Consider the following 23,887-nt stretch of genomic DNA (forward strand, 5'->3'; position numbering starts at 1 on the left):
CATGAGGTCAGGAGATCGAGACCATCCTGGCTAACACGGTGAAACCCCGTCTCTACTAAAAATACAAAAAATTAGCCGGGCGTGGTTGGGGACACCTGTAGTCCCAGCTACTCAGGAAGCTGAGGCAGGAGAATGGCGTGAACCTGGGAGGCGGAGCTTGCAGTGAGCCGAGATTGCACCACTGCACTCTAGCCTGGGTGACAGAGTGAGACTCTGTCTCAAAAAAGAAAAAGAAAAAACCTCTAGGCATTTAGGACATAGTTAACTTGCTTTCTATCTTTATGCTGTTCCTCATCAATGCTTTTGTGCGCTTCTCTTCCTTTACCTAATCTGTACCTACTAGTGTTCTTCAAAGTTCAGTCCTAAACATTATTTTCTCGTGTCACAATAGTCTTGGACTATGTCATCTTCTCCTGTAGCTTCAGTTAGCAGCTATCAGCCAGTGACCTCCAGATTTGTTTCTATCTCCTGATTGCAGACCTTTACTAATTCACCATTTCCACCAGGTGAACTAACAAAATTTAAGTCATGCTATCACTAAATTTGCTCTTCCTTTTAACATCCCCCTTATCAGTAGCACTGCCACCTATCCACTTGTCCCAACCAGAAACCCTGGCATTGCCTATGACTCCTACCCCTCCCTTAGCCCCAAAGTGCAACCATCACCAAATATAGAGTCAGTCTCCTAAATATTTCTTGGAGCTGTGCTCGTCATCTTCACTGCCCAGGTCCTGCGTCCAAGCTGCCATGATCTCTACTGTTGCTTTTTCAAAAGCCTTCTACTGAGCTATCCATATCAACCCTTGCATCCTATAATCCTTTCTCCACTTCGCAGTTCCAAGAATCTTTCTAATGTACAAATAGCATCACAAAACTCTGCAGTAGACAGGATTTCTATATAGGAGGTTCTTAGACATTGGAAGGTAAAAGGTGGGGGTGGGAAAGGACCTAAGTTAGCATTATCTAATACAAACTGATGTTACAGGTCAATGAAAATGTGATCATCTAAGGATGCCTTTATTTACACTTCATGTAAGATATCAATTTGCATATCAGCCTTTTTAAAATGGAGGTAAATTAGGGGTTTAGGTTGCCCCCATCCTGTGGTGCTGCCACGTTTGCTTAAACACCTTGTTTTTTTGTTCCGTTTTGTTTTGTTTTGAGATGGAGTCTTGCTCTGTTGCCCAGGCTGGAATGCAGTGGCATGATCTTGGCTCACTGCAACCTCCCCCTTCCAGGTTCAAGCAGTTCTCCTGCCTCAGCCTCCTGAGTCGCTGAGATTACAGGTGCCTGCCACCATGCCCAGCTAATTTTTGTATTTTTAGTAGAGATGGGTTTTCACCATGTTGGCCAGGCTGGTCTCAAACTACTGACCTCAGGTGGTCCGCCTGCCTTGGCCTCCCAAAGTGCTGGGATTACAGGTGTGAGCCACCAGGCCCGGCCTACTTAAACACCTTGTGATAAACAATTATACCTCAATAAAGCTGTTTAAAAACAAACACAAAACACAACTTGGCCAAAAATAGAGACCTCTTTTTTTCCTAATTTGGTGTCAGAGAATATAAATTTTGAGTCCATAAATCCCTAATGTTCTGTAGTCTGCCTGCCTACCTCTATATCCCACTCCAGGAATCCCTCCCATTCAGGCCTGTTTCCTCCCTAACTATACTTAAACCACACTTGCTTTCTTTCAGTCCTTTTAAAGGGAAAGCTCTTTTCCCTTGGGCCTCACAGCCTTAACACAGGGACCTTAACCTCTGCTTGAAATACTTTTCCGCCTGCTTTACCTGACTAACACGTACTTAAATTTCAAACTTCAGTGGAAATATTTTCTAAGCTTAGGTTAAATCTGCTCATTACAGGTATACCATGGAGATATTGCTAGTTCCGTTCCAGACTACCACAATAAAGCAAATATTGCAATAAAGTAAGTTAGGAATTCTTTGGTTTCCCAGTACATATAAAAGTTTTGTTTATACAATACTGTAGCCTATTAAGTGTGCAAAAGCATATTTTTAAATGTACATACCTTAATTTAAAAATTCTTTATTGCTAGAAAATACAAATGATCATATGAGTCTTCAGTGAATTGTAATCTTCTTGCTGGTGGAGGGTCTTGCCCCAGTGTTGATGGCTATTGACTGATTCGGGTGGTGGTTGCTGAAGGTTGGGACAGCTGTGGCAATTTCTTAAAATAAGCCAACAATGAGGTTTGCCTCTTCCTTTCAAGAAAGATTTATCTAGCATGCAATGCTGTGTGATAGCATTTTAATCACAGTAGAACTTCTTTAAAAATTTGAGTCAATCATCTTAAACCCTGCTGCTGTTTTATCACCAAAGTTTATGTAATATTCAAAATCCTTCGTTGTCAACAATACTCAGCATCTTCACTAGGAGTAGTTTCCATTTCAAGAAATCACTTTCTTTGCTAACCCATAAGAAGCAACTCAGGCAGGGCGCCGTGGCTCATGCCTGTAATCCCAACACTTTGGGAGGCTGAGGCAGGTGGGTCACAAGGTCAGGAGTTCGAGACCAGCCTGGACAGCATGGTGAAACCCCGTCTCTACCAAAAATACAAAAAATTAGCCGGGCATGGTGGTGCATGCCTACAGTTCCAGCTGCTCGGGAGGTTGAGACAGGAGAATTGCTTGAACCCAGCAGGCAGAGGTTGCAGTGAGCTGAGATTGTGCCACTGCACTCCAGCCTGGATGACAGAGCAAGACTCCATCTCAAACAAAAAAGCAACTCATCCATTCAAAGTTTATCAGGAGATTGCAGCAATTCAGTCACATCTTCAGGCTCCTCATTCTAGTTCTCTTGCTGTTTCCATCACATCTGCAGTCACTTCCTTCACTAAAGACCTGAACCCCTCAAACTCAACCATGAGGATTGGAATAAACTTCTTCCAAACTCCTCTTAATGTGATATTTTGACCTCCTCCCATGAAGCACAAGTGTTCTTAATGGCATCTAGAATGGTGAATTTTTTTCCAAAGGTTTTCAATTGATTTTGCCCAGATCCATTAGAGAAATCACTGTATGGCAGCTGTAGTCGCACGAAATGTATTTTTTAAATAATCAGACTTGAAAATCAAAATTACTTCTTGACTCATAGGCTGCAAAATGGATGCTGTGTTAGCAGGCATGAAAACAACATAAACCTTGTACATTCTCATCAGAGCTCTTAGGTGACCAGGTGCATTGTCAATAAGTAGCAATATTTTAAAAGAAATCTATTATTCTGAACGTCATTTTCAACAGTGGGCTTAAACTATTCAGTAAATCATACTGTAAACAGATGTGCTGTCATCCAGGCTCTGTTGTTTCTTCAGCACAGGCAGAGTAGATTTAACATAATTCTTAAGGGCCTTAGGATTTTGAAATGGGAAATGAGCATTGGTTTCAACTTCCAGTCACCAGCTGCATTAGACCTTCACAAGACAATCTGCCTGTCCTTTGAAGCTTTGAAACCAGGCATTAATTTCTCTCTGGCTATGAAAGTCCTGGATGACATCTCCCACTAGAAGGTTGTTGCATCTACATTAAAAATCTGCTGTTTAGTTTGGCCACCTTCATCACCGATCTTCGTTAGATCTTCTGGATAACTTGCTGCAGCCTCTACATTAGCACTTGTGGCTTCACCTTGCCCTTTTATGTTACAGAGATGGCTTCTTTCCTTAAACTTCATGAACCAACTACTGATAGGTTTAAACTTTTCTTCAGCTCCCTCACCTTTCTCAGCCTTTGAAGAGAGTTAGGGCTTTGTTCTGGATTAGGCTTTGGTTTAAGGGAATGTTGTAGCTGGTTTGATCTTCTATCCAGACCATTCAAACTTCCTCCCTATCAGTAATAAGGCTGTTTTGCTTTTTCTTATTATTCACATGTTCACTGGAGTAGTACTTCTAATTTCCTTTAAGAATTTTTTCTTTATATTCACAACTTGGCTGTTTGACAAAAGAGGCTTAAGCTTTCAGCCTATCCTGGCTTTCAACATGCCTTCCTTACAGGCTTAATCATGCATTTCTAGCTTTTGATTTAAAGTGAGAGACATACAACCCTCTCACGGCTTTTGCGTGGGACACCGGAAATAAAAATCAAAGAGAAGCCCAAGGGATTCCCCACAAGGAACCACCCCTCCCGTTCCTACACTTCTTCCTGCTCCACCCTTCGCAGGAAGCGCGGAGAGGGCAGTCCCCGGAATGGAGGGGCGGGACTTCCGGTCTTCTCTGCAGCAGAGCGGTGAAGCGGCTCCTGCTAGTGCTGATTTTGAAAGGCTTTTGTGCTGTTTGCGTTTTCTCTTAATGGTTACAGTTGGTGCTGTCTCTGCTTTCCTTTTACCTGGCGGGGGTCTTGGTCAAAACACTCCCTGCGACCTTACTCCTCTAGGGTTGTGATTTTTTTCTCTCATCAAGAAATATCACTTGGCAATTTGTCAAACTCAAGAAACCCCTGGAAAAGCAGTCGTGGGCAGGCGCAGAGGGTACGGCTTCCAGAGCATTTTGGCAAATCAAAGCCAGGGACCGTTGCTGGGCCTCATTTCCGCAACTTTTCGGCTCCGAACTGCTGTGAGTGGAAGACTTTGGGTGGTTGTTTTGATAAGGTTCCTTCTGTAACTAGAGACTATAGCATTTTGAAAGAAATGAGATTCTCATTCATGTCAAGAACAGACTTGTGGATTTTTGAGTGTTAAACATACCCTGAGGTAATGTGGTGGGTGGTGAGAACGCAAACGGGAACGAGACAGTAGAGATGAGAATGGCCGTGTGGGTTGGAGCCCGGTTATACTTTCTTAAGGTATGCCAAGAACCTTAGTCATTACATTGTTTTCTTGTGTATGCTTGATTAAACTTAGAAAACCGCCTCAATAAAGCTGTTAAAAAAAGAAAAGAAACGAAAAAACATTTGGCCAAAGATAGACTTTCTTTTTCCCAAATTGGAATCAGAAAATGTCTTCCACCTATGTATCAACACCCGTTTTTTCCCCTAAAATACCAAGTAGATATATCCGATATATACGTGTGTGTTTATATATATCTGTAATCTATATTGCCATTTGATAAGTACGTAAACAAGTGATGTAAAGCAGTTGGTATGGTCTGACTTGTGGAAAGTTACCTGTGACATCAATACTGGAGATGGATTGGAGAGAGAAGAAATTTCAGACAGTTGCAGGAGTTGAAGGGAGAGTCTATGGCCTGAAAAAGAAAAAGAGGTAGAGAGAGCCAGGTTCCAAAGACAGAAAATCAACAGGACTTGTTTACAGGGGCATGGAGTGGAAAGTCAAGTTTTAGAATATTGGCTACTAGCAGTGAGACAGCATTAATTCAAATTGCAAATTCAGGAGGAGCAATTTACTTACTTTTCGTCGTTCAAATATTTATCGTGCCGTTACTATTTGCCTAATACTTTTTTTTTTTTTTTGAAACGGAGTCTCGCTCTGTCGTGCAGTGGCGCCAACTTGACTCACTGCAAGCTCCGCCTCCCGGGTTCACGCCATTCTCCTGCCTCCCGAGTAGCTGGGACTACAGGCGCCCGCCACCATGCCCGGCTAATTTTTGTATATTTAGTGGAGACGGGGTTTCACCATGTTAACCCAGATGGTCTGGATCTCCTGACCTCGTGATCCACCCGCCTTGGCCTCCCAAAGTTCAGGGATTACAGGCGTGAGCCACCGCACCCGGCCCTTTGCCTAATACTATTTTAGATGCCAGAGATACTGTTGCATATAAGACAGATAAGGTGCCTGCTTCAGTTGAGTTTATATCCTAGTGAGAGAAAACAAAAAGCAAGTAAATAAATAATCAATTTTGATGATAAATTCTGTGAAGAAAAAACTTGAAGAGGGATGACAAATGATTGGGAGATGTTTGGGAGTAACTTTAACTTAGTTGATTGTTAAGCGCTTGTAGGAGTTACATTTGTGCTGAAACCTTGATGATGATAAAGAACCAGTCTTGTGATGAGCCAAGGAAAAGACAAGGCAGGCAGAAAGAACAGTGCAAAGATTCTAAGATGGGAAAGAGCTTGTTTAAAGAACATTAAAAATGCCAGTGTATCTAAAGTGCCCTGTAGAAGTAGGAGAGAGTTGAGAAATGACATTTGGAGAGGTAGATAGGACCAGATTGTGTGACCTTTGTAGGCCATAGTTTTAGGAGTTTGGATTTTATTCTAAGTGGAAATGGAAGGTATTGGTGGGCTTTAAGCCACAAAGTGATAGATGTGATTTTCATTTTAAAAGATCCCTCTGAGTACTACTGTATGCAGACTGGATTTGAGGGAAGAGATGAGAGTGAAAGTGCAATTAGGGTATATTAGGAGTGATTAAGTTCCATTTTAGTTATGTTGAGTTTGATTTATCTATGGGACAGGGACATAGAGAGCAGTCTAGCAGGCAGCCACCTGAAAGCTCTGTGAGAAGTCAGTTACATTTAGAAGTTCTCTAGAGAAAGAAAATAATTAAAAGTTCTGTGAATCTCCTCAGGAGAGACCGTGTGGTTAAATATTTACTTATATCCTGTCATATCCTCAGAAGATTACAGATGATATCACCTACAGCTGATTACATACATTAAAGGGGTAAGGTTAAAAAAAGACAAGGTGGGCCGGGTGCGGTGACTCACGTCTGTAATCCCAGCACTTTGGGAGGCCAAGACGGGCGGATCACGAGGTCTGGAGTTCGAGACCATTCTGGCTAACATGTTGAAAACCTGTCTCTACTAAAAATACAAAAAATGAGCCAAGCGTGGTGGCATGCGCCTATAGTCCCAGCTACTCAGGAGGCTGAGGCAGGAGAATCACTTGAACCCAGAAGGCAGAGGTTGCAGTGAGCCCAGATCGCACCCCTGTACTCCACCAGCCTGGCAACAGAGTGAGACTCTGTCTCAAAAAAAAAAAAAGACAAGGTGGGGCATAAAAATGACATGAGTCTTATGTTAAGAAGAGATATATGTGGACTAAGGTCAGGTCTTGAAGAATCCTTGATTTAAGGGAATAGTGAAGAAGAATGATTAAAAACAGATAGAAGTGAAGAAGAAAACTGTGGCAGCCCAATGTTGGGGGGAAAGAGTTTGGCGCAAGGGAATATAGGCAATGCTGTTACACGTTGATGAGGTTTAGTAGGATGAAGACTAAAGTCATTGGGTGTAAGAAGACATTGGTGACCATTGCAAAACAATGTTAGTAAAGAGATAGAGGTGAAAGCTGGATTGCAATGGATTGAAGATAGATAGGAGAGAAGGTTGGTAGGGAGTGAATACTACACTTGACCTGTTTATAAGTAGGAAATACGGATAAAGTGGTGGAAGTGTTTTCTATAGAAAGTTATTTTTTTTCTGGCAGGTAAAACTTGGGATTACCTGGGTAGTAGAAGGGGTAACGTAGAAGGGGATGGGGTTAGTGTTAGAAAGGAATAAAATCATTTCATAAGATTGATTGAGTGCCTGCAAGGCAGCATCCACAGTGCTAGTTACTGTCATATTTGTTTTCTAATTTAATCCACACAACAGTCCCGTTACTACTACCATTTTACAAATGAGAAACAACCTGAGACTTACGGCTAGCTAGTAAATGGTAAGATGTGAATGAAACCCAACTCTTTCATTCCCCTTCTGTCACTGCTATATGGAGAGCATAGGTGAAGACAGAGTATTTTAGAGGTAGAGAAGAGGAAATTGAATGCAGTTAAATAAGGACAAGTCCAAGACAATAGGAGATTAAGTTGCTCGTTAGTAATAAAGAGCTATTTCTTTAATGCTAGGGTAGAGACAGGTTTCCAGGTATTTGGATTTCTTCTTCAGGGTCCTTTTCCCATAGGCCTAATAGTTACCTTCTGCCCGTCTTTTGAATTTGTATTACAATTTGCTGCATTCTTACCGCAAAGGTGGAATTTGCTTACTATTTCAAATTTGAAATGAGATAATGAGCATATAATTTATAGAAATTAAATTTCTTTAGGCCAGGCACAGTGGCTCATGTCTGTAATCCCAGTACTTTGGGAGGCTGAGGCAGGCAGATCACAAGGTCAGGAGTTCCAGACCAGCCTGACCAATATGGTGAAACTCCGTCTCTACTAAATTACAAAAATTAGCCAGGCATGGTGGCATGTACCTGTAATCCCAGCTACTCAGGAGGCTGAGACAGGAGAATCACTTGAACCCGAGAGGTGGAGGTTGCAGTGAGCCAAGATCACGCCAACTGCACTCTAGCCTGAGCGACAGAGCAAGACTCCATCTCAAAAAAATAAAATAAAATAAATTTCTTCTTGGTTGTGTTCCTGCATTGGAGTAAACTTCTAGAAATTATAAGCTTCTAAATGGTAAGCATATAATTTACAAAATTTAAATTTCAGTGTAAGTGAAGCTATTAAAATTATAAAGACAGTTATCGCTTTATCTCTTCTTGGTTATGTTCCTCCATTGGAGTAAACTTCTAGGGGTTAATTAAGGCATTTTGTTAAGGATGTTAATTTCAGATGTATCAAGTGTAGTTAGTATTTTTCTAACAAAAATAAATGCAATGGCAATGTCATCTTCTTAGAAAATGCAACCATTTATTTTGATAAAACTTTTGTACATTAAGAGAACTATTTGTGCTATTGTGTTTCCTATTTCATTCAGTCTTTGACTTAGAAGGACATCTTATTCTGCCATAGTAATGGCAGCCGAACTGCGAATGATACTTTATGAAGATGATTCAGTACAAGTACAATATGTTGATGGTTCCACGTTGCAACTTTCTCCCTGTGGCTCTGAATTTTTATTTGAAAAGTCACCTCCTGTTTCAGCACATCCTTTAGAACAACCAGAAAGAATTCGTCAGAGGACACATTTTGTCATTAGCACTTACAGAGTAAGTAAAGATATCACATAAACAACTTTTTTGTTTTTACAGACAGGTTTTTGCTCTGTCACCCAGGCTAGAGTGCAGTGGCACTACCATAGCTCACTGCAGCCTCAAACACCTAGGCTCAAGTGATTCTCCTGCCTCAACCTCCTTTTATAAGCAAGTTACTCTAGGACTACAGGTGTGCACTATCACACCTGGCTAATTTTTAAGTTTTTTGTAGAGCACTGTCTAGCTATGTTGCACAAGCTGGTCTCACACTCCTGGCCTCAAGTAATCCTCCCATCTCTGCCTCCCAATGTGCCAGGATTACAGGTGTGAACCACCATGCCTGGCCAAAACTACTCTTTGAATACCAAAATACTGTTGATGTGGCTAGAATATGAAAAGTAATTAGTGTCATAGATTATACTGTACTGTCATTTTTAATTGATTTTCAAATCATTTTACATTAAGGTTACATTTTATATTTCTTTTCATAGGAGCAACTACAGCGAGCCCTAGATTTTCGAAACTCTTCAGCTACTTGCCCTTTTTTATCTGAAACCATCATACCTTCTGAAAGAAAAAAGGTGATTTTTTTAACTTCATTTTTGTTAGTATTATTTGAGGACAAGTAACTAGAAACAGGTAATTTAATGTTTAGCCTTTTTTTCTTTTCAGGACACTTGGGGATACATTTTATAAAACATTGAAGTTACATAGTTTATCCCCTTGCCATTTTCTTTGTATCCAAGGATTATAATCAGAATCTTTTAGATTGGTGACTTTTTCATTCTCAGAGGTCTCAAAATTAAGAAATTATGTGACCATTTTCAGTAACAGTGTGGTATTTGTTAATGTATAGTAGAGATCTGTAACTATGGGTATGACCTTTATTATTTTGCTTATATAGTATTTTATTTGGACTTTTAGGAATAATAATAACAACTGTAATTTACTGAGGGTTTACTATGTCCATCAACTGTGAATAATACTGGAAATATTTAATAACACCATACTGATCAAAATGGATGTCCATCCAATCAAAACAGGTATATTGGCTAGATCGCAGCTTTTTTTTATAGGCAAGGAAATCATGTCTCAGAGAGTTTACCTCATTTGTCTATGGCAGTTTTCTAAGTGGCAAAGTCAGGATTTGAACCTAGTCTATCTGACTCTGTAAACTCTGTTTCTCAACTACTTTCTGCTGTCTTTCTATGCTGTCAAGATGCTTGCCTGCCGACTGAGTAATTTTATATTGTCTTGTGGCAAAGGAGCCATAAAAAATTATAAGTTGTAACTTAGTCTAGAAGGGTAATTTTCCATTGTGTCTTTTGAGTCACTTTATTCACTGAAACTGCCTAGCTTGTTGCTGATGCTGCAGCAGGATTATTAGATAGTCTAATTCTAAAAGAGGACTTTGATGACTGGATCCTTACAAACCAGCTTTGCTGCCAATAAATACAGCAATTTTAGTGTCCTAACATTGTACACATAGATAGCATGGTAAATTTAGGAAACTTTCTTGACAATAGTTTGTGTAAATGTAAGGTTTTACATAAATGGAATTAAAATGCTAAATGCTTGGCAAAATTAATTCAGTAAAAATCTCTCATGCAGTATCTACTATTTATATCTTATATGAAAAGACACAACCAACACTGTTACTTGTTATGAGTCTGTTATTAGTCAGGATCAATTTTTCTTTGAGTAATTAAACTTTTTTAAAGTTTCCTCTAAGCCTCCTGAAATTTATTTTAGTGTATGGTGTGCCAGGTACTACCTAGGATGGGTACTTTATACATGTTGCCTTATTTAGTCCATGTGATAACCCTGCAAGACAGAATTCCCCAAATGCTGTTCAGTAATTCTAGTACTAGTTTAAATAATTTTCTCTTTTCCCTCTTGCTCTGAAAAACTTCTGTTATCGCATATAACATTTTAAGATATGATTGAGTTTGTTTTGAATTTTCTGAGTTGTTCTGTCAATAATTTTTATGCTAGTCCCATACCATTTAAGCTATGGTTGCTTTTTTTAATTTCTTTTATTTAAAACTTAAATATTTTTAGCTAACATTGCTTTTAATATAATATATCATAGTGCTGGTCTTCCCTTATGTCTAGTTTTTTTCAGAGTAAACTTTTGCAGGGTGAGAGGAGGGGTACAAATCTGTTTATCTCTAATTCATTGTACATTTAAAACCAAAATACATTGAACACTAAATATGATCATTTCTCTCATTTTGTGTCTGTGTGTTTTACATCTCTTTTTTTTAAGGGAGATAATCTTAACAATATCAGATATTCTCTGGAAAATCATATATAGGCTGAGATCTGGCCCTCCATTTTTTCATTCTCTCTAGATAGTAAAAGACAAATATTTAAGAGCTTTATTACACAATACTTAAATATCAAATGTATGGAAAAATTGGACTGTTAACAGAAAATACTCACCATCTCTTTTTCCCCCCTCGTTTCAGTATATCTTCATTGACATCACAGAAGTGAGATGGCCCAGTCTTGATACAGATAGTACCATGATATGTATGGAGAGTGGCATTGTGAAGATAACATCTTTAGATGGTCATGCATACCTCTGCCTGTCCAGATCTCAGCATGAATTTACAGTACATTTTTTGTGTAAAGTTAGCCAGAAGTCAGACTCATTTGCAGTGTTGTCAGAAACAAATAATAAAGCCCCAAAAGATAAACTAGTTGAAAAAGCTGGCAAAATCTGTATACATGGAAATTTATCAGGACAGAGACTGAAGAATAAAGAAAATGAGCTTCATTGCCAGATCATGAAATCCAAAGAAACTTTAAAGAAGATGAGTTGTGTAAATGGAACTGAAGGGAGGGAAGAGCTGCCTTTGCCTGGTATGAAGCACACATGTGTATACACATGGGTCAAGCAGTGCTGGTCTGTGGCTGCCTGTCCAGAGGAATGGAAATATCCTTTGTCTTTAGCACTTCATTTTCATAATAAAATCAACAGTATGTCTAAAATTGATGCACATATAACTCAGAGTAGATGTTTAACTTCTGATATTTCAGAGGAAAGAGGAAAAGTGGTTTCCGTTCTTCCCAGGGCACTGCCACTCAGCTGTCCAGTTCCACACCTGCACAGGTAATGCAATAATGGCTATTAGTCATGAAGCTTTTATCAGAACCAGTCTTTACCTGGATAATTTTATCTGATACCATTCATAAGGAAAGTTTATCTCATCCAAAATTTTGCTTTTAACTGATAGTAAATAATTTCCCTAGCAAATGTGTTGCTTATGTTTCTTACTCTGTGTCCATGTATTGAATGTAGAAGGCTGAGTCTACATTAGATACTGTGCTAAGTCCAGTGACTGCAGAGATGACTAAGACACAGGCCCTGCTTTATAGCAACTTAGAATCTAGTGGAGGTCACTGTACCTAAAAAGATTATTAAAGTATGCTAAATGATGAGACAGGAGTCTGCACAGGGCTCTGTGGGCCCAGGGGAGCACCTGCTGCTGCTCACTGGAGCCCGTGACCTTGCTTGCTGGAGTGTGGATCTGACACAGTTCTTTTGTCCATACCTAGCTTCAGAGGCTACCCCTCTCTTTGGTTCACTGACTATAAATATGTTATTTTCAAAATGGGTACACATGGAGCAGCTTCTGTAAGGCTAAGTATAAAACTTTTACCTCCACTAAGGATTGTAGATTTGTAACATCAACTTTGTAACATCAACTTTGCATAAATAGTGCAGTAATAATGATAATAACTAACACTTACAAAACACTCATGTGCCAGGTACTGTTGGACTTTACCCGTTTGATTCTCAAAGCAACCCCGTGAAGTTAAAAAACGTATCATCCCTATATGTGGAGGAACTTGAGACACAGAAATGTTAAATAACTTGAGGAAAGGCACACAGCTAGTACTTGTAAAATTGAGATTTGATACCAGGCAATCTCTGAGTATACATTTGTTATTTAAAACAAAAATATGGGAATGACTGTTAGGCTTGTCATGATTATCTGGTTAAAATGAGAAAAGTATTATGAGTACACATCAAAAGGGAATTATGCTTCAAAAGTAATGATTTTTCAATAACTTATCACTATGTTTAGGTTGAAACCTATGATCCTTCACATAGCTTACCAGGTCTTTTGTGATCTGGTCCCTTCCTATATCTGTAATCCTCAACTCTTTCACTTCTCTTGCCCTTGCTTTCTCTATTCTTGCTAAGCTGGACTTCAGCAATCCCTAAAATGCTTGCTCAAGCACTCTCTGACCACTGCACCTACTCTTTACTCTGCAGGAGCACTCTCCCTTTCTCTCTCTCAACTGTCTAACTTGTGCTCATTTCCAGGTTTCAGCTAAAACCTAACTTCTTTAGAGTGGTTTTCCTGAAGACCCTAAACAAGTTAAGTCCTATATAATTCCATAGCATACAGTACTTGCCTTTTCTTTATACTCAATGTTTATTATTTAATGTCCCTGCTGAGGGCAGGGACCATGTCTCCTTTTTTTGATTGTTATATCCACAGTGTGTATAGCATAATGCTTGGCCCACCATAGATATTTTAGTAATTTTTTTTTTTTTTTTTTTTGAGATGGAGTCTCACTCTGTCGCCCAGGCTGGCACGATGTTGGCTCACTGCAACCTCCGCCTCCCAGGTTCAAGCGATTCTTCTGCCTCAGCCTCTTGAGTAGCTGGGATTATAGGCACATGCTACCACGCCTAACTAATTTTTGTATTTTTAGTAGAGATGGGGTTTCACCATGTTGGTCAGGCTGATCTCGAACTCCTGACCTCGTGATCTGCCCGCCTCAGCCTCCCAAAGTGCTGGGGTTACAGGCATGAGCCACCGTGCCTAGGGAATCCAGGCTAAATTGTAAATGTTAGTTAAACTGTTGATTTATGTAATTGTGCTGAGATTCAATAATAAGATCATTGAAAATCCTGAAAAAACGTGGAAAAAGAAGACTTGCTTTTACATTTCATTAATATACCTTCATATTAATTTTTATTTTTTGATCTAGCGAGTTAAACAAGAAATTAATCCTGTTACAGTAGCACCATTTTGTTGACTTCTAAAGGCAATTATATTGAGCAACCAGAAGTAATAGCTTGTATTTTATCCTTCACAGGTGGAATTTTTGGGATTCACTTTTACAGAGACAATCCGATGAATATTCCTATCCTGAGCAAGTAAAAATGGTTTGGTACAAAGGTGTTACATATAGGTAAGGCACCTACGTTGGCTCCTGTGTTGGAGTTAGAGCTGTTTATTGATGTCACAGAGAAGATTGGACTAGCCTTGTAGATAGGCTCTCAGAAGAGGACACAGTTCTGCTGGGGCAACTGTGTTCCTGTGTTTGATCCTGAGTTTTACAGGTCTCAAAACTAATGTTATTAGTGCACATGAGGGTCTTGTGACTCACTCACATTAACCATTTTTATAAGACTTACATGGTACCTCCAAAGCCAATGAGGGATCGGTTTGCTAGTGAATGTAACATTCATATCAATTATTTAGGATACCCCTTCCAAGCACTGGAGGATCAAGTTGTTTAAAATAGTCAAAACAGAATTGCTTGAGCATGGAATTACAGAAGGTAGATCACCTAAGGGAGATTTTTAGCCTTCATTCACAAAGCAAATGCTCATTGAGTGGCCGCTCTGTGCCAGCCCTGTTCCATTGAATTATCCCTACCCCACAACAAAGGACACCCTTCTGGTGACTAGAATACTAGTGTTAGCCAGATTGAGAGTTTCACTTCCATGAATAATGCTAGAAGAGCACTGCTAAATTTTGGAGAGTGGGGGCTCTCCTTTTCTATGTGAAGACCTATTCCTTCTAACAACATATTCTAACATATATGTTAATAAAATTAACTTGGATTAAGTTTCTATGTGTTATATACCCAGTACCTTGATTTTACCTGGCTGCTCCAGGTACAGCCACCTTTTCTTAGGGATAGCCCCTTGTACAGATGGCTAATCTTATCCATAAAATATTGATTCCACTAGTTTCATTAATCTATGTATTTTCAGGCTCTGGAAATGTTGTATTTAACTCCTATGCAATAGACTTTGCTTTGGTGACCCTTATATGCCAGCCTTGTGATTAGCAGTGGGGATATCAAGAAGATGATAAGACAAAATGCCTGAATTCCAGAAGCTCTTAGTTTAGTTATTGAAATAAATGCATAAACCAATTCTATTTATCTTTTTGTGAAAAAGTTAACTTAGCTGGTTGGGTTCAGAATATGAAATTATCTGCTTCATTGGACAGGGAAAAAGACTGTGCTTCTTTGCTTAGATTTTGTTGTTTCTGTTTTTTGATGGCTATCTTCATGCATGTTTTAATCTCAAGTGGAAAAAAATTTTAATGGTTATTTCTCTTTCTTAGACTTACCCATCAAAATATGAACTCAATAGAGATTTATCCTGGAGATGGATCTGTTTTCAAATCAGAAGGGGCTTATTTTGGGAAATATTTTACGTATTATTCCATTCAAGAAGGATCAGAAGAGGTAAGCCAACAATGAACTCAACTCAAGAAGAGTTTTGCTGTATAGCTCTTTCTAAATAATTCCAAATATGTATGGGAAATTTGGTCATTATATAACATTGCTTGCTACTCCCCAGTCAATATAATCTTACTGCCAGCATTGGTACAGTAATTATTAACCACCTTATTTTTACTGTATTTTCACCTGCTATCTCCATTTGCCTAAGCAGTTCGCATTTAAATCAGAAACTTTCTTTTGTCATAGACTTTATCGATGGAAAATGCTGAAACCAGGAGCATTACTTTGAGTTAATACACTACTTTGAATTAATATTTGTACATTAAAAAGCAAAAGAACATTCTTTTTTCCCCACCATGTAATTGTGTATTTTAAGCACCTCTTAACTTCTAAATCTTTATGTACAACTAGACAGTTGAACAAGATTGTTCTCTGTTGCTGAAAACAGTGAAACATAATATGATATAATTACCAGATCATAGTCATAACGTCAATATTTTATTAATGAGTTTTAATTTGCTTATTGCCACTCAGATATTTGACATCCACCCTTGCATAGCAATCACTATAGTATCACACTACTTTGCATGCTAGAACAAAATAAGTATGTTTTCTCTCTTCATTACAGAGTGGAATATTTAAATACTAATCAGATTATTAGAATCCCTAGGGAGTACAGTTAAAAATTGAGATTTTTTTAAACTATGGAAATTTCAAACATATATAAAAGTAGACAAATATAATGGACCTCTATGTACCCATCACCCATCTTGTTCATTTATACTTCCTGCTGCTCCCTCCACTCCCTGTTTATTTTTAAGTAAATCCCAACCAAATATTGTTTTATTCATAAATACTTTAGTATATATTGGAACAGATTCCTAACTGGGGCCTATCTCTAGGAAAGTATTTAGTAAATAAATAGTAATTGAACAGTAACTCTTTGGCAGGCACTCCAGTAAGCACTGACGAAGATGAAGATGAAGAAGAGTTCCTGCCCTAAAGAGTTCACAGTCTTGTGTTCAGTTAGAGAAGCAAACAAGCAAATGAGATACAAGTGTGCCTAGTAACATGTATATGTATATATGTGTATATGTGTGTGTATATAGTACATCAGACAATCAAGTGAGCAAGAAACAGAGTAGGTATGCATAGTCACATTGCTGACTGCTGTATATCAGGGGTTTGCAAAATTGCAAGATAAGAGGAGTGTATCTTCCTGGAGCTTCAATACTACTCAAAGCTGTTGTGGGAGGGGGTGATAATTTTTATACTAAAGCAAATATATCGAGTAGAAGTGTGAACTTTTGAGTTAAAATGCGTTTGTGGTGGACTGCCTTGGGCTTCACTCTCCAACCTCTGTGTGCAACACATTCACCCTTCTCTGTCTGCTTTAGTGCAAAGATTTAGAAACAATTGACACTCTTTTGGGGATAAAGTTGTTTGCTCCTTACTTTAACCCAGACTCCAAAATAAATTCCAGATGAATTAAAGAGCTAAATGTAAGAAACCAAACTTTGTAAGTGTTAGAAGAAAATATAGAAGAACAATGTTTAAAATCTCTGGGTAAAGGAGTTTCTTCTTAAGTAGAATACAGAAAACCAGAAGGCATAAAAGAAAAGTTTGACAAGCTTGAAATCTTCAAACTTATGTTAAATTATAAATATTTAGGGTGGGCACAATGGCTTATGCCTGTAATCACAGCATTTTGAGAGGACAAGGCTGGTGGATCACATGAGGCCAGGAGTTCGAGACAAGCCCAGCCAACATGGCAAAACTTCGTCTCTACTAAAAATACAAAAATTAGCTGGGCATGGTGGTGCATGTGTGTAATCCCAGCTACTTGTGAAAGCGAGGCATGAGAATCGCTTGAACCTGGGAGGCGGAGATTGCAGTGAGCCAAGATCACACCACCGCACTCCAGCCTAGGAGACAGAGCAAGAATCTGTCTCAAAAAATTTTTTTTAATTAAAAAAAAAATTTTGAATTTCTGTTAAAAAGATAAGCAAAGGCCTGGAAGATATTCCACACTGTAAATCAGTAATAGACAAAAAAAAAAAAACCCAAAATATCCTAATAGAAAATGGGCAAGGGGTAAAATGGATTTAGCCGTAGAAAAGATAATGTAAATTAAAAGTCATAATATTTGAAAACATATTCAACTTTACTACTTGCATCAGGGAAATGCAAAAAATCAATGACATACATTTTTCCCTTACCAAATTGTCAATAACTAAAAAGACTGATTGCATCTTCTGCTGGGAAGGGTGTGGGAAAAGGGGTGCTTTCATAGTGTTGGTTGGAGTGGTAATTGGTTCGGCTTTCTTAAAGGACAATTTGATAACATCAAATGAAACTGATGAGAAATTCTGCTTCTCAGTATCTAGCCTAGAAAAATATTTGCACATGTGTTCAAAGAAGCATGGCCAAGGGTGTGTATTGTGGCATTATTTGTAGCAACAAAAAATCAGAAGCAACCTAAATAAATGTTCATTAATAGGGAAATGGTGAAGTGTTATTATCAAATTATGGGAATGGTGTGCAGTAGTTGAAAAGAATGAGGTAGATGTTGATGCATAGAGTAATAGATTCTGGAAGATCTCAAAGATATTGTTGAGTGAATAAAGAAACTTGCGTTAGAACACGTACAATGATATCTTTTGTGTAAAGAACAAAAAATAAACCCCATACCTGTATAGTACTTTCTGTAATACACATGCACAAGCACAAGAAAGGATCCTGGGCAAATACACACTGAAGTAGCTACCTTTGGGAAGGAGTGTGGGATTTTGTGAGGGAGGAGAAGTCTGAGAGGACTCAATTTTCATACTTTTGAGCTTTTTTTTTTTTTAACAAAATGTAATGTATTATTTATTGTGTAATTAAAAATTGAAATAGGAAAGATTGATAAGTACTCACAGTGTAAGTACTTCCATAGAGACAAGAACTTGGTGCTTTGGGACCACGTAAGAAAGGGCACCTGACCCAGCATTTGAGGCTCCAGAAACAACTCCTGAAGGAAGACTTGGCTAAGCTAGGATCTGTAATTCCAAAGGAGGAGTTGTACAAAAGACAAATGGAGGTAGGAGGAGCATATAGCTAAGGGAACAATTTAACTCTTTGCATGGCTGGCTTCTTGTCACTCAGATTTCTATATAAATGTCGTCTCCTCACAGAGGCTTTTCCTGACTATTCAAATTAAAGAAGCTACCCAAGACACTCCCTATCATGACATCCTCATCTTTTTTCTTCAAAGCACTGAATATTGGGTGACATTTTCTTAATGATGTATGTTCATTGTCAGCCACACTAGAGTTAAGCCCTGTCTTGCTCAACACATTATTATTGCTGGTTCTTAGAACAGTTTATAAATGGCACCGAACTGGACAAAAGAGCCTGGGGCAAGTGTGGAGTGTTGAAGGAAGTGAAAATGTTGTGGTTTGGTAGGCCAAAACATAGATGGGATGCTAGGGGAAATGTCCAGAGAAGAAGCCAGATTACTAAGATGGCCAGCTCATAACTGGAGCATAAGAAACCTCACTGCATTTGGGGAATCACTGAAGGATTTCAAGTAGGGAAGTGACATCAGATTTTTGTTAGATTATTTCAGAGGAAGATGAACTGGGTGGGAAAGAGGTAAAACTTGAAGCTGTAGAATCAGTCAGAAGACATGTATAATAGTTCAAGTGAAGGCCAGGCAGTGGTAGGGAAAATGGAAAGAAATATTAAGGAGACAGAACTGATTGCTGACTGGACACTGAGGATGAGGAAGGAGTTGAAAGCGATGCCAAATTATTAATAAACCATTGAATGGTGGTGCAATTTTTGGGTGAAACCAACATTTTATCAAATCTAAATTTTTTTGATGATGGCTTTTTTTTCTTTTGAGCCTACCATGAGATGTCAGGTAACGAAGGATTTGAGATTATTAAAATTCAACTGTGTCTCAACCCCACCTGCCTAATAGATTATAAGACACTCTTAATTGTAAGATGGATCCAGATTTCAGAGAGGTTAAATTGTGAAAAATAAACATTTTAGAGTTGATGAAATAGGGTCATGGAAATAAGAACCCAGAGGGAACTCAATATCTAGTAGAGAAAGACATAAATAATTAAAATGTGGTATTCTGAGTGCCTCCCATGTGCTAAGCACTCTGCTAATAAATGACGATGATACAGACATGAGCAAAACAGACACAGCCCCTTCCTTCATGGAGCTGTATTCTAACGGGGAAAACAGACATTAAGTAAAAAACTATTAAACTGAAGTTGTAATTAAGACCAAGAGGCAGGATTAGAGGGAACTGTGCTTGTGGACATAACTAGGGGATTTATTCTAGCCTATGGGACCTCTGCAATAGCTTCCCTGAGATGGAAGGAAAAACAGGTGTTAGCCAGGCAAACGGAGGTGCTGGAGGAAGGAACTGAGTTCTAGATAGAGGGAACAACGTGATAAATGACATACCAAAGGTAAATACAGCATAAAGAAAGTGAAAGTGCAAATTTTGAAATAACACTAATTCCAGTTTTAACATGGTGATGTTGAGATGTCTGTTTTGATAGCCAAAAGAGAAGCCCAATAGAGATTTAGATAGTCAGATAAAAGGACAGAGACTTTTGTTTGGAACATATTATATGCTAAATTCTGTCCCAGGAACTTTATATGTGTATTATATCATTAATCCTCAGATAAATCTGGATGGTAGGCAGTATCCCCATTTCACAGGCTGCAGGCACTGAGGCTTACAAAAGGTTGTATAGCCTGCCCATCATTATAGTTGGTAAGAGGCAGACCTGTGATTTGAATCCACATCTGTCTGACTTTGAAGCCTATCTTCTTCCCCTAATGGTAAAGAGTATGAGCTGCACTCTCTTGGTGGTTTAAATCAGATCTCTACTGTTTCTTAGCCCTCAGTCTCAGTTTTCTCATCTGAAAAACAAGCATTAATAGTTATCTCAGAATTATTTTAAGAAATAAAGGAGATAATCTGTGTAAAGTGAGTAGGATAGTGCCTAGTACATAGCATCTACTCCGCAAATGTTAGCTGTTGCTATTATGATATTTTATGTGAACACAGCTTTGGACCCTTTTAGGATTATCTAAAAAGAAATCAACAAGTTGGAAGAGAAGGCTGGAGACAGAGTCCTGGAAAACACTAGCAAGTCTGAGGAAGAGGAAATTCAGAAAGAATTTTAAAATAACAATTTTTTTCTAATTTCAGTAACCTCAGCCTGTAAATAATTTTTTCTTCCACAAACTATAGCAATAGTTCTTCCATTAATGTAGCAAAATGGTATATTCATTCAATTAAAATAGTATTTTTTTAATCTATATAGCCATTTCTTTTTGTCTTAAGGGAAAGGGGTGGCTCATGATAAATTTCCTGCTAATGTGTAGGAAAATTAGTTTGGTTACCATGTTAATGTAAATATAGCTAATATTTAAATTGCATAATAAGTTATAAGTTGTTAGAATTTAATTTTTGGGCTAGGCATAGTGGCTTATGCCTGTAATCTCAGCACTTTGGGATCCCTTGAGCTCAAGAGTTTGAGACTCATCTGGATAATATAGTAAGACCTCGCGTCTACAAAAAACTTAAAAAATTAGCCCGGCATGGTGGCATGTGCCTGTGGTCCCAGCTACTCAGGAGGCTGAGGTGGGAAGGCTTCTTGAGCCACAGAGGCTGCAGTGAGCTGTAATCGCACCATGGTACTCCAGCCTGGACAACAGAGTAAGACCCTGTCTCAAAAATAAATAAATAAAATAAAATAATAACTTTCGAATGAATAGGAGTAATTCTATATTTTAAAAAATGGGAAAATGAAAAGCATCATAAAATACCATGGTTTTATGGGCTTCAGTTTGTTAAAGTAACTACTCGTCACTATTGTAAAACATATTTCAAGGAAAACAGCTAAGTAATAAAGGCAAAATGTATTATTAATGAAATTTTTCATTTTAACTAATTTTCAGAGAGAAGAGAAAACTTACTCAGTAAATAACCTTCCTCCAGATAGACCAGGAAGTCCATTCTCTGTTGGTTCTCTAATTAAACAGGCAACAAGGTAAGTTCTTCCCATTCAATTGAATCAAATGTTATGTGTCTAAATATCTTGGCACATTTTCTTGTGATTAAGGATGAGATTAAGAATTGGCAGGTACAATGGAAATATATGCCTTCGGTAAAATTTGTCAACTTTTTTGGTGTCATAACTTATAAAATAAGGTAATTTTTATGTCATTTATTAAGAGTACTTCCGGCTTTGTAATTTAAATACGGAGAAATATCCATATATAGTGAGCAAGTGCTGAGAGGAAGGAAGTGCTCTTTCTCTGCATAAGTGTGGCATCATTATTGTTCCTTGAAATCAAGTTGGAGATTTGATGATATATTTAATATGTTTATACTTCTTTATTATCTTCAGAGTAATAGATTTCTGAGAGTATGATAAAGCATAGATTGGCTCTTTGGTTCATGTTTGTAAAATTCTCTCAATCTGTGACACCCAGAAGAATGCAAGTGGACTGTTGTATTGTTTCTTTTTATAAATTTATGTACGAGCAATTTCCAAAATAGATTTGAAGAAGCATATTCTATAATTTGATTTCCTAGGGATAGTTGATTCACATCCCTACCATTTTTAGGCTATGTGAAACTTTCCAGGTGGTGTGAATCTATCACCTCTTAAAAAGGAGTTCCTGAAAATTCTGTCCATGGAATCATTTCATTGCTAAAAATTAGAGGAATAGCCTTAAGTAGGTAAGATTATCACAAAGGGAAGCAACAGTAGTTCCCTTCTAGGGTCTTAAGGATTTCTTGAGAAAAAAGAGTTCCCAACACATTTCAGTGGAAATGATTTATGGATCATCTAAAATGTTGTATGGCAGTGAAAATGGGTTGCTAGAATTGGAAAATGTCATTTGCAAATGTTTAAGTAGTAGTTTTCGTGTTCACAGAATTCTTCAACATTGTGTGAAGATGAGACTTTCTTTAAGCCATAACTATCATATATGCTGCTGGAAAATGGTATGTTAAAATTATTTTAAAAGCAAGATATTTTTAAATTGTTTTATTGTTTGTATCCATACTTCTGAGTTCAAACAGCTTTCCTCTAAATTATGTGAGAAATTCTTTGTAACATTAATGTTGGTTTGTTCAGAAAAATACCTACCTAGTAGACAAACACTGAAAGTTCAGGCTTTAATGTTATAGTTTTATTGTATATGGTTTGTTTTTGTTTTTCATGAAGAGGAAAGGATAGGGGAACTGACTGGATTTGAAGTATGTAAAAATCATTATAAACCATGATATTATAGTGTTCTATATTTTCATAGCTGTAGAAATAAATTCCTTAATGCTGACTTGGAGGAAGTGATTCTCAGACTTTGATTTCTGTATATATATTTAATTACAAATCTATAAGCTCCTAATTTTTTTCTATATTGGATATAAAGTTCAGAGCAGAACAGTGACTTTACAAAGATATTAGAACTTAATCTGCTTGAAAAAAAGACTGTTTTTGGTATTCACTTCTGGAAAAGTTAAAATATAAGGATTTTACAGTATTCGACTTCTGAATAAGTACCCGAAATTGCCTCAGAGTCATTAATATTCATTTAAATCTTGTTCTTAGATAACTCTATTTCCTGCTATTTTTATTTACTTGGTTTTAGGTACCTGTTATAAATGATAGCAATATACTGCCTTTGGTTTTGAAAGAGTCACTCATACCCAGCGTGGGAAGATTTCTTGCCTACTCTGATGACAAAGTACATGCTATCTTTTTAGATGGCATTACTCTAACCCTAAATTGGAATTTTAGCTCTCCTATTGAGAAGAGACAGGTGGGTATACTTCAGACTGAAATCTATTTTTTACTGGTTATCTGTGGAAAAGAGAACAAAGAAAATAAAGTACCACACTATTTCAGTTCATTTTTTGAAGTATAAAATCTGTCAAGAAGCTTTACTGATCTCTTTGGATTTCCTAGCAAATATCAGAATGATTTGACAAGTTTTCTAAAGATAACTGATTATAGAGAAAGGGATTAGTATTTTCATTTGCTTTGATAATTACCTATATGAGTGGTGGTTAAATAACACCCATATCTCATGTAAACAACATTTAAATTGTTGCATCTTTAATGATTCCTCTACTTATTTCTTTAAGTTAATGAAGTTAGAATAGGTTGTTTATGTTTTTGTTTTCAGTTCTAAAATGATAAAACTTATCTTTCCACTTCTTAAGGTAAATCAAGGTCTTAACTTGGGTTGGTGTAAGTTAACTTTTCCTGATGGACAAGATCAGTTAATTCAAATTGAACACCCTGAACCATATGAAAGGTACTGAAAAGCAATTTTAAAAATTATTTTTACGTTTTACTTTTAACTAACAGAGAAGAAGCAATAAACATTATTTAAATGTTATATATATTTTTAGTTTTTCCATGTGGATAATAATGAAGGCATTTCAGTCATTTCAGAGTTGAGAGTTGTACTTGTGTTTAGTGTAACTAAATAGATCAAGTCAGCTTTTTTTTTTTTTT

At 37.6% G+C, this 23,887-nt stretch overlaps 1 protein-coding gene across 1 annotated transcript in view; it reads left to right on the forward strand.

The window, feature by feature from the left end:
- Positions 1-4,204: 4,204 nt before the first annotated feature.
- CUNH5orf34 (chromosome unknown C5orf34 homolog) overlaps positions 4,205-23,887 on the forward strand; it is a 25,994-nt gene continuing 6,311 nt past the window's right edge. Inside the window, exons 1-10 of the mRNA XM_017895957.1 lie at positions 4,205-4,564; positions 8,615-8,846; positions 9,323-9,412; positions 11,303-11,949; positions 13,953-14,048; positions 15,218-15,341; positions 21,315-21,406; positions 22,299-22,368; positions 23,016-23,186; positions 23,590-23,684. Coding sequence (XP_017751446.1) covers positions 8,652-8,846; positions 9,323-9,412; positions 11,303-11,949; positions 13,953-14,048; positions 15,218-15,341; positions 21,315-21,406; positions 22,299-22,368; positions 23,016-23,186; positions 23,590-23,684 — 1,580 coding nt within the window. The 5' untranslated portion in view covers positions 4,205-4,564; positions 8,615-8,651. The remainder of the gene's footprint in view (positions 4,565-8,614; positions 8,847-9,322; positions 9,413-11,302; positions 11,950-13,952; positions 14,049-15,217; positions 15,342-21,314; positions 21,407-22,298; positions 22,369-23,015; positions 23,187-23,589; positions 23,685-23,887) is intronic.

This window comes from Rhinopithecus bieti, unplaced genomic scaffold, assembly GCF_001698545.2.
Source record: "Rhinopithecus bieti isolate Rb0 unplaced genomic scaffold, ASM169854v2 scaffold_28024, whole genome shotgun sequence".
Classification (NCBI taxonomy): Eukaryota; Metazoa; Chordata; class Mammalia; order Primates; family Cercopithecidae; genus Rhinopithecus; species Rhinopithecus bieti.